Source organism: Arachis hypogaea, chromosome 10 (assembly GCF_003086295.3).
Source record: "Arachis hypogaea cultivar Tifrunner chromosome 10, arahy.Tifrunner.gnm2.J5K5, whole genome shotgun sequence".
NCBI classification, from domain to species: Eukaryota; Viridiplantae; Streptophyta; class Magnoliopsida; order Fabales; family Fabaceae; genus Arachis; species Arachis hypogaea.
In genome coordinates this window covers 9157680-9169180 of record NC_092045.1, presented here as the reverse complement: position 1 = coordinate 9169180, position 11501 = coordinate 9157680, and the positions used below count along the sequence as shown (strand labels likewise).

Genomic DNA, 11501 nt, shown 5'->3' with positions numbered 1-11501 from the left:
ATTGTATGTGCTACTATATAATCCCCACAACGGTTGATTTTCAATGGATAATTTAGATGTGCACTTTCATGCACGTTACAAAAGCCTAATCCTTCCTATCTATAGAAACCAAAATCAAACTAGGATAATTAATAGTACTAGCCTTAATTAATAACAGTAGCAAGCAGGAAAACCATCAAATCTCGTACAGAGAGTGTACCAAACTAATTTATTTATGACTATATCATACGTGGCAATTAATTTCTCTACACGTCTTAGGGTTTGAGTTAATGTGCCTCGTTATGTTAATTATTTTTTGCTTAGGACTTGGATGCTTCCAATGCTTTAATTTTAGCGTCTTTGAAGAGTCCTTTTTTGCGCCCATAGAGAAAGTAACGCAGCATATAGGAATCAACAAATGTCTCAGGAATTGCCCTTACTGTAAATGCCTGAAGAGAATGTAGCAAGTAAGGCACCACCACAGTTTCATACCCAATCCATCTTGTGCATGATTTTATATACTTCTCTGGCGTTGGAACAAACACTGAAGTTTCCAACTTTGTTAACTTTGTTGACACATATAATGGAACCTGTTTCACACATTTATTAGAATATATTTATAGAAAAAGTTTAGAAAACCAGTATTTTTATTAAAATTTAGTCAACACTTAATCAATAAAAAAAAAGTAATTCATACTATTAGATATAATTTTACATTATTAAAAATATTAATAATAACTAATTAATATTTACAAATCACAAAATCTACTGTTCCTAACACTAGTCATAGAACATTAGCTCAGATATATAATAAGATAATAACTTATGCTATATGAGAGTGAGAGTAGTAAATTTAGATGGTTAAATATGGGATAAATAGTCAATATTAGAATAAGAATTTTATTTTAATATATCAAAAATATAAAGTATTTTATACCGTTATTTAGTTATATTTATTTTTTTAAATAATTATTTATCTAACTAATATAAAAAATAATTATTTTTATTAATGTAATATTTCATGATTAAATATACTTACAAAACTGCTTTTGTACTTATAGTCAAAATTAAATTTTAAAATGAAAAGGTAATATGATACGTTTAGATTTTTTTTTTTTCGAATATTTAGTTGAAAAACTCAACTACCAATAAGAAACAAAATTCAAAGAGTCCAACCAAACAACACAAATTGAACCAACCAAACAAAACAAAAACCAAACCCACAACTTGGCACAAACAAAACCAAATCAACACAACACTCACATGGTCACAATTAGGGGTGCACAGACCCGGCCCGGCCCGAAGGCCCGGCCCGGTCCCGAACACTTTAGGGACTAATTTGGTGTGATTTCATCGAGTCTAGGGTCGGGTACGGGTCTCAAAAATAGACCCGGTCATTATTTCGGGTCGGGTCCGGGCCATGGCTCGGGTCACCCGAAGTCGGCCCGGTGGCCCGGTCATCACACACAATTAATATTTTGTGTTACTAGTGATAGATCATGACTATTCTTAAGTGGAATTTAAGTATTGTAAACCTTAATATTTTGTGTTATTAGTCATTATAAGACTATAAATTAATGTTTTATGTTTAGAATGCATAAGACTTTAGACTAATACATAAGATTGTGTTATTTGTATTGATTTAAATATTTAGTATTATTAGACAATATTAGTATTGATTGTGGTTATGCTTTAGTATTAATTGTGGTTATGCTTTAATTTTGAACAAGGGTTGGTTTTTGTTATATTTTTCTAAGTGAATTTTTCCATGTTAACTAATGGTTGGAGTTTTGTAAATTTGAATTTTTTTACATACTAGCTTACAAGAAGGTATCAACGTAATGTAATGTTAACGGCCCGGTTTTCACCCGGTTTTCACCCGGTATAATTATAGCCCGAAAGTATCTTGGTTTTATCGGGTCTAGGGCCGGGTTCGGGTCTAATAAATAGACCCGGTGAATATTTCGAGTCGGGTCTGGGTCACATCAAACCCGGCTTCACCCGACCCATGTGCACCCCTAGGTCACATAATCAAACTAAACAAAACCCAAAAGTCCAACAAAACACATGCCAATAACATAAACAAGACACCAGACCAAGACCATCAATAATTCTATTACCAAACTCCTCAAATGTGAAATTAAATTCACCTATTGTGCCCTACCAGTGGCGGAGCTCTAATGAAACTTTTGGAAGGGCTAAAAATTTTTAGCAAAAAAAATTATACAATAATTTATATTAAAATAAAATTTATAAATATAATTATTTTTAAAATTTATTATTAATATGTAAGATTGTATATAATTAAAGTTAACTAAAAAACTAAATTTGATTTTGATTAACAAAAAATTTAGTTTAAGTTAATAAAGTAAATTAATTTTAAATAATAAAATTAACTATTAACCGATTATAAAGTTAATAAATTGATTTTAAAATAAAAATTAATTTTAAAAAATAACTGAATTTTGTACGAAAAATCGATTTTTCACATAAAAATTATTTTTAATCTAAAAACTAATTTATTTCTTTTTAAAAAGCGGATTTTTTTAATTATAAAAATTAATTATAATTTATAAGTTAATTTTTGATGTTTTGAACAATTAATTTTATCTTTGACCGTATCTATCTCTCAAAAATTTTAATATTATTTATTTTTATTGTTATTTTTATTACAATCAAATATAATATATTGCAACAAAATAAAATTTTAACTTTCTAACAAATAAAATATTCAAATTCATTAATGTAAACAATACTAACACTTTAATGACATTTAAGTAATAATGTTGATTTAAAAATAAAATAATTTTTTTATCAATAACTGGTATTTCTACTAGCTGTGTTATTATTGGTCTAAATTTAAAATAAGACATGAAATGAAAATATATAAGAAGATCAAAAAGAGTCATTTTATTTTAATTTTAACATACAAAAATAAGTGAATAGTAAAAAATATCAACACACAAAAATAAGTGAATAATAAAAATAAATATTGAACACGAATAAATAAGATAGAAAAATATCAATTTAACCAAATGAATTAATTTTATTTTTTTAGACAAAAATTACTAATTTTTTTACAAAATCTTTTGTGGAGAGGGGGACCATGCCCTCCATTGTCTTTATAAAGCCCGGCCTCTGTACCCTACAATAAAATTCTGATTCTAACTATACGCTACTCTGTCTTTCTTCTAGTTGTTTTTTAGTTGAACTGATACTTTTAGAGTTATTATATGACCTTTAAAAAAATTTAAATGCCATCTCTAGTACATATAGATCAATATTAAGAGTTAAGATATCAGATGGATTGAACCTCTTTCCTTTTTGTGTGAGGTATGTATACACCTTTAAAGTTGCAATCTCGATATTATGATCAATAACAGAGTACAACATCTAATAAGGCCATTTACAACTTATATAAACATACATGATCATATTCCAAGATTGTGAGAAGTGAGAACATAATAAAAGTATCTATATAATTAAAAATGCTTCTATATCACTTGGATTAATTGGTAATGTCAAAAATATTTCAATCAAATAAAAGGAAATAAAAGAAAACCTGACACTGGATGTCAATTCCTTTATGCTTGTATTCCAAGTTAATGCATCTCGAGAACATTTCCACAGATCTGTGAAAAACAAATAAATATTACATTTATTTTATAGAAACAAAAATTTAATAGGACAATGTTATTTGTAGATCTAACTTTTTCTGTCTATTTTAAGTAGTTATTAAATTTAAGAGTGGAGAAGGCACAAGAAGTAAAAAGATTGAAGTTATAAATCAAAGTGAAGTCCCTTTTCTGATTCAATTTTCAACTTGAAAGACAAAAAATGTAATTATGATGTTAGAATAATTGTGGGTATTTGACCAATATGTTAAAAGCAAGTTTTATCCTTTAAAAAGATTTAATTTAGAGTTTATTTTGGTGAGCTTCTAAACAAATATCTTTTTTCGAGTTATCTTTTTTTAAAGATCTTATAGAAAAGTAAAAGTAATTTTATTTTGGATATCTCATGCAAAAATATCTTTTTATTTATTAATTATATTTGGAAATAACGATATAAAAGTACTTTTTTGTTTATTTATTACATGAAAAACATTTTTTTAAGAAAAAAAGATCTTTTAAAAAAAGATATAAATTACAACTTCTCAAAAAATATGTTTTTTTTTATTTTTTCTAGTGCTTTTATTTTTACTACTAGAAATTTGCCAAACACGTTAAAAAATAAAAAAGATATTTTTTCATTGAAAAAATTTTTTTTCTAAGAAAATAATGACGCCCAAACAAGCACTTAGCAATTATTTTGCTAAAAGAAAAAGTTATTATAGAAAGAGTTCATTTTTTTGGCCCTTATCATTTTTTAATTTAGACAATTCACATCTTAAAAATTAAAAAATGACAATTGGCGCTTCTATCTTTTTTTTTTTGTTAGACATATAATTTCTTTTATGAAAATCTTCGATAAAAATTGATGGAAAATACTTACTGTGATTAGCTTATATGATCTAGCATTTACCTGCTTTACATAAATAATAATAATTTAATTGAAGTTGTTTATCGTTTATATAGGCATCAAAACAATGTTGCAGAAAGATGATAATTATTTGATTGAAATATTATTTTGATAATTATGTAGGAGCTAAATAATTCTAATCAAATTGTTATTATTCACATAAAATTTATGAGCTAGGTCATATAAGTTACTTCATATGTAAGCATTTTCTATCATTTTTTACTGAAAATTCTTATAAAAGAGTTTGAGCGTCTAATAAAAAGAAAGAATACAGAACGAATTATTATTTTTAAATCGTTGACATACAGATTATCTAAATTAAAAAAGGATAGAATTTGAAAAAAAAAATACTGGTAAAAAAGTTTAACCGCTTTTATATTATAATTTCGGTTGAAATAACTAACTTAATCACTTATTATGTTTCTTAAAAAGAGAAAAACAAAACTACTATTTTAACTTAATCACTTAGACATATAGGATTTGTTTAGATGTTGAAAAGAAAATAAAAAAAAATAAAAAGAAAGAAAATAAAAAAAAAGTTGAGTTATTGGTGTGTTATTTGGATGAATAGAAAATAGATGAAAGAAAAATAGAGAATTTTTTTTTTTATTTAGATGGAAAAAAAATAAGAAGAAAGAAAATCATAATGGTATAAAATTACATTAATATCCTTATTATAAAATAAAGTATAAATATTTTTATTTATTCATATTTTATTATATTTTATAAAAATTATAAAATATTATTATAATTTTATATATTTAATTTAAATTATTTATCTAATACATATAATATTTAAATATAAATTTCTATTATAATAATATATTAGAACTAAATTTATATTAATATTTGTTAATAATAATATAACCAAGGGTAGTATTAAAAACACAAAAATATAGCACTTTTTTTATTTTTTTGTTTGTGATGAAAAGAAAATTTTTTTAGTGAAATCCACACAAAATTTTTCTTCCTTCTTATTTTCTTTCATAACCAAACAAAAAAAAATATCATTTTTTATCCATTTATTTTTCATTCATTTTTTTTTCCACTCATTTTCTATCAAAGCAAACACAGTGATAAGGTTCACATAGTATTCCACAACATAAACTTTCCGCACTGAAAATACTAAGTAATTAATAAAGTCAAAGATTGAATTCCAAGCAAATAAAAAGCATAAATCAAATCTAGAAAATTACCGTTTAGTAGCAGCATAGACGGTAAACAAGGGATATGATGGAAGAACAAAAGTAGAACCAGATCCAAGGTTTATGATTGCTCCTTTCTTCTTCTTGATCATACTAGGAATCACTGCCTTTGTGACCCAAATTGTTCCTTCCACATTAACTTTTATGGTACCATCTATCATCTCATAATCAACCTCATGAAAGTACCTAGCATAAGCATGTGTCCACCCAGCACAATTTACAAGAATACCCACATCCAAACCCTCAATTGCTTCCTCAACCCTTTTCATAATTTCCTCTCCATTTTCTTTTGCAAAATCAATTACCAAACATTTTATTTCAACATTGCCACTATTTTTGTCTCTTATTTCATTAGATGTGGCCTCAAGCTTTTTAGGGTTTCTACTAACCAAGAGAAGGTTGAGACCCTTAGATGCCAATTCATGTGCCATGGCTTTGCCAATTCCATCGGTGGATCCAGTGATCATGGCCCATGAACCATACTCTTTTAGATTCTTTGGAGCCCTTAAGAACATTCCCCATACCCACTTCACAAAATACAAGACATTTTTGCATACTAAGATGAAGCCTATGGTACTTGTTGCCACCATGAAGAAATCAAGAAACTCCATTTGAGTAATCCTATTTATTAGTTATGTGCTCGAATGTACATAAATTATTATTCCATGCTCATCAAAAACAAAAGAAATAAAAGAAACAAAATTCTCAAGCTAGGTTATGCATGCACTCGGTGCTTTCAATTCATTCATAAAAAAGGGTCATGTAGTAAGTGTGGGATGGTGCAACAACAAATTCTTTCAATTGATTAATTTTTTTATGAATGGTTTAGACACCCGACCATAAAAATAATAAAATATTTGTAGGGCATAAATAATTATACATTTTGAGGCTATGTTTGTGTGTTTCGTGAATAATAAAAGTTCATGATTAGTGGTGGAAAGAAAGATAAAGACAAAGGGCACCATAAACCAAACTATGGAGTAATAAGTCATATTCGACTCCAAAAACGTTTTAGTAATTAAGATATTTTAGGCTTTTATAAAAAGTTTAAGTTTTTATTTCATTAAACAAATTCCTTTATAGGTCAGGTAATTCCTTTAGCGGCTAAAAGAATTTTCTATGTAAAATGCTAATTTAAAAATTTTAAAAAAGAAAAGTATAGGTTACCAAGATAGAGTCTGCCAACTATTACCAACTCAAGATAAAAAAAATTAAAATAAATTTATATGGCTTAATTAGGGTTAATGTGGGCTCCATGAAAAATAATTTGAAAAAGTAAGAAAATGGTAACCGTGCATCAGGTTAACCTGAAACTTGATAGACCAACCCAATACCTCAACTCTTTCACGCAACTTCCTTTCTAATAAACCATTGCCGAACGTCTCACATACAATTGGCCAAAATTTCCAGTCACCGAGACGCTGCCGTGCCCAGTCCGCCAATGACCGTCTCTTCGTCCCGATTCCAATTGGATGCACCAACAGTCTCGTGGAAGATAGATGCAACGTGCGTGTATGGCGGTGTCGCGAGACCGTTGTGTCATGAACCATACCAGGTAACTCCGTCATGATTTTATTAACAACAATAAGAATCTGCAATAGCCTTTCGATTTGTGACTCAGACCCCTCCTCGAGCACCGATTTCCGGTGTATGTGCTGCATTGAAGGCGAGTGTATCACAATATGTCCATCGAGACACCAATTTTTGAAGAAGCATCCTACGACATTACATATGACGTGAGGGAGCATTCTAATTCCACCAACGTTAATGTTCTGTGTTTGAGTGAAGAGGACATGCCACTTGTGGAACAGGTAATTCTTCTTTTAGCAGCGTTTTTGCTTAGGCCTTCCAGCAACTTTTTTTTAATGTTTTAAATCTAGAGTTATTAACAGGGATACTCTTTGTTTCATGAATTGTGTTTAATTAGTTTTTAGTTTACCATGTGGAGATGATGCTACCAGAGTAATTTTCTTTTAATTTTTTTATGGTTATGATAGTCGATAGTAATTTTTTATACTATTTTAGTTTGGGTTGTCCATTAGTAGGTATTATCAAAGGTTAACAGGGATTCACTTTGTTGCATGAATTGTGTTTTATTATTTTTTTACTTTACCATGTGGAGATGATGTTTCCAGCTTTTAGTAATTTTCTTTTAATTTTTTTAATGGTTATGATAGTCGAAAGTAGTTTTTTTTATAACAGTTTAGTTTGGGTTATCCATTAGTAGGTATTATCAAAAGTTACATGTTTGTTGGCAGATTCTTTATTAGTGTTGAATGGTTGATGTGTATCTTGTTTGATGATATGTCCTCGTCTATCGATTTTAGGGGAAAGAATCTAAAGACGCTATTCAGAAAAAGGATGATGTTACGGTAAGCAATAATGAGGTGTGAAACATATTTTATTCTTCTCACAAAATTAGTGACATATTGGAAATTGTTTAGATTGATATGGTTTGGGTTGAATGATACCTTTTCTGAATGGATTTGCAGCTCCCGGATCATACTGGAATTCCAATGGAGGAAATCCCATACGTAGGATTGAAATTTGATTCGTTACAGTGGGCATAAGAGTTCTATTCCAATTATGCAAAAAAAGTTGGGTTTGTGACTAGGATTAGGAATACAAACTTTGACAAGACCAGGAAGAAATTAAAGGTACCTATTAACCAATCTATACACTGCAGTCGTGAAGGTTATCGGGAGTCTCGAGTGAAGGCAGCAATGCGGGTAAAGAGAATAACAACAGCCGAGTGCAAAGCAAGGATGTACGTGATACTTGATAGGCAGAATGATAATTGGCTGGTGACCAAATTAGAATTGAAGCACACCCACACTTGTTCTGCGGAGCAAGCTGTGCATTACAGTGAGTACAGAGAACTGACCTTGCATGCCAAGTGTGTAATTCAGAACAACAATGAGGCTGGCATACGACCTAACAAGACTTATCTCGCACTGGCGAACGAGGTTAGTTGGTCATCAAAGTTGGGTTACTCAGAAAAGGATGTTAGAAACTACATAACGAGGAATTTGCGATGTGCTGACATGAACGAAGATGTCAAGAAAATGATTAGATATTTCATGCGAATGAGAGATATAAACCCGAATTTCTTCTATGCAGTTGATGTGGACGAAACTAACAAGTTTAAGAGTGCACTATGGGTAGATGCAAGATGCAGGGCATCGTATGAATATTTTGGAGATGTGGTATCGTTTGATACAACGTACAAAAAAACCAAATATGTTTGTGTATCTTTCTCGATTATAAGTGTTTACATTTTTTCCAACAATATTGTGATTTAGTAATTTTTGACTGTCTTTATTGCAGGCATGGACTTCCGTTTGCATCTTTTGTTGGTGCCAACCATCACGGCAAGTCCACTTTACTCAGATGTGCTTTGATAGGTAATGAGAAAATTTCTAGCTTTGAGTGGGTCTTTAAAAACTGGTTGAATTGCATGAAAAATCCCTCACATGCCATCATCACGGACAAGTGCAAATCCATGTTTGGTGCTATTAAAAATGTATTCCCAAATAATAGACACTGATAGTGTATATGGCACATAATGAAGAAGATACCACATAAACTTGGAGGATATGCTAAATACAGAGAAATAGATGATAAAATGCATGGCACTGTTTGGAAAGACCATTCTGAAGAGTCTTTTGAGAAGGATTGGTGTGCATTCGTTAATGAGTTTAACCTACAGAAAAATAAATGGCTATCAGGTTTGTGCTTTATAATTATCTTATGTTCTTTTTGGATGGTAGGTATGTTATGCAGGTTCGGGTTTTACTTTACTCGATTTCAGCCCCCTGTTGTCATCGAATGATTGGTAACCTATTTGGATACTTTTATGGAATATATTTATTTGAGACGTCGATGTATAGTTGGTTCACTAAGTCTCTAGTTGTGTACTTTGATGTATGTATTTATTCATGATGATGATTCTTGCTTTGATATGTATGTTTTGGTTTTGTAGACATTTACGACAATCGTCGAATGTGGGTTCCAATATATTTCCAAGGTGAATTTTGGGCTGGTATGAAAAGTACCCAACGAAGTGAGAGTATGCACGCCTTTTACGGTAGTTACCTGCATTGCAAAAGTGCACTGGTTCAGTTCGTGCATGAGTATGACAATGTGCTTGGAAACAAAGAGCAAAAAGAACTGGAGGATGATGCTGCAGACTCTAAAGGAGTTATTCCATGTTCATAGAGCTCTACACTTGAAAGACAATTTCAGCGTGAGCACAACCTCTAAGTTTAGAGAAGTCCAACATGAATTCAGTAAAAGAGGGGATTGTTTAGTCCAGGGGGTCACTCAAGAGGGTGATTTGTTTCGGGTGACCGTGAACGAGCAATACCTACTATACGGGGAGCCTAGGTCTTGGAAGTACAGTGTTGAGTTTGACCCCAAAACACACAAGGTTCGGTGCGAATGCAATATGTTTGGATCAAGATGAATTATTTGTTGCCACTGTCTTGCTGTGTTCTTTTATTATGGAGTAGACACAGTACCATCTTGTTATGTTATCCCTCGATGGAGCAAGAATGTACATCAAAAGCACACTTTCATCAAGAGCAGCCATGACGAGAAGCGATCGGATGAAAGCCATAACTTATTTAGACGACTGTGTTCACACTTCTACAATGTTGCCCAAGATTTTGTGACATGCGAAGAAGAAGCGGCCATGTTACATTCGGGTCTTGATCAGTTAAGGTCAAAGTTTCTTGATTATCGTGCAAACTTGGTGTCCAGGTGTGTTCCAAGTACACAAAATAGCACGGTCACACAGTGCCACCCGCATCTTGGTGAATCTGACATCCAAGGTCCTTCAAAGGTTTCAACGAAGGGTCGCCCGAGAATGAAGAGGCTTGGGTCTGAACTCGACACCTCAATCAAGCGATCTATGCGAAGAAAGAAGAAGAATTCTCCACTGTTATGTGTTTCCTTTTTCATTAGTTTCAAATCACTTGATAACATGACTATATGGATAAAGTTGTAACTGTTATTCACTGTTTGTCTATGAATGTTTGTTATTTTTAGGAAGTTGATCAAGCATTGAATCAAGATGTAGTGATGGATTTTGCTAGAAGAGCGAATGAATCACAGGAACATGGCGGGTTTTTGTCGTTATTAAACTCATTTTGGCCTGCTTAGAAGAATTTTTATTATAGATTTGTATGGAGATATCCCTTTATTATTTGTGACCTTTTTACTATTATCATTGCCAAGTTATTCATCTTGTTAAATAAATAAACATTGTTAACAACGATATCTCATTATTTAATGAGTTTATATCCATTGATTTATATTGTCAACTCCTGACAAGTTTCTTAAGTTTGAATTTTGCTTACCAATGAAAGTTATGTGATATTGATTAACAAACACGTAACACACATCTCACAGAAGACACATCCATGTGAATACACCTAATAGAAACTCATAATATCAGAGGACACATTTCACAGAATACACGAAAGACACATTCGTAAAAGACACATCTCGTAGAAGACATATCCCTACGAAGACATACCCTAGAAAATCACATCTAGGAGACGCTTCCTGGAAAAAGACACATTCCTATGGAACAGATAACACGTAAGACACATCTCACGGAAGACACATCCATATGAATACACCTAATAGAAAGTCATAATCACAGAAGACACATCTCGCAGAATATTGAAAGACACATTCGTAAAAGACACATCCATATGAAGACATATCCTAAAAAGTCACGTCTAGTAGACACTTCCTGAAAAAAGACACATCCCTATGAAGACACTGCGT

General features: G+C 31.0%; 1 protein-coding gene across 1 annotated transcript; it reads right to left on the bottom strand.

Moving 5' to 3' along the window:
- Positions 1-299: 299 nt before the first annotated feature.
- On the bottom strand, positions 300-6354 carry LOC112718162 (very-long-chain 3-oxoacyl-CoA reductase 1). Its single transcript, XM_025770050.3, has 3 exons — positions 5697-6354; positions 3542-3611; positions 300-569 (listed from the first exon to the last, which is right to left on the bottom strand). The coding sequence occupies exons 1-3, from the start codon at positions 6314-6316 to the stop codon at positions 300-302; spliced, it is 960 nt and encodes a 319-aa protein (XP_025625835.1). The 5' UTR covers positions 6317-6354.
- Positions 6355-11501: the final 5147 nt, after the last annotated feature.

Coding starts and splice junctions, on each gene's coding strand:
- LOC112718162 (XM_025770050.3), bottom strand. CDS start 6,316: ATGGAGTTTCTTGATTTCTTCATGGTGGCAACAAGTACCATAGGCTTC. Junction 3,612..5,696: donor GTCTATGCTGCTACTAAACG/GTAATTTTCTAG, acceptor TGTTTTTCACAG/ATCTGTGGAAATGTTCTCGA. Junction 570..3,541: donor GAATTGACATCCAGTGTCAG/GTTTTCTTTTAT, acceptor TGTGTGAAACAG/GTTCCATTATATGTGTCAAC.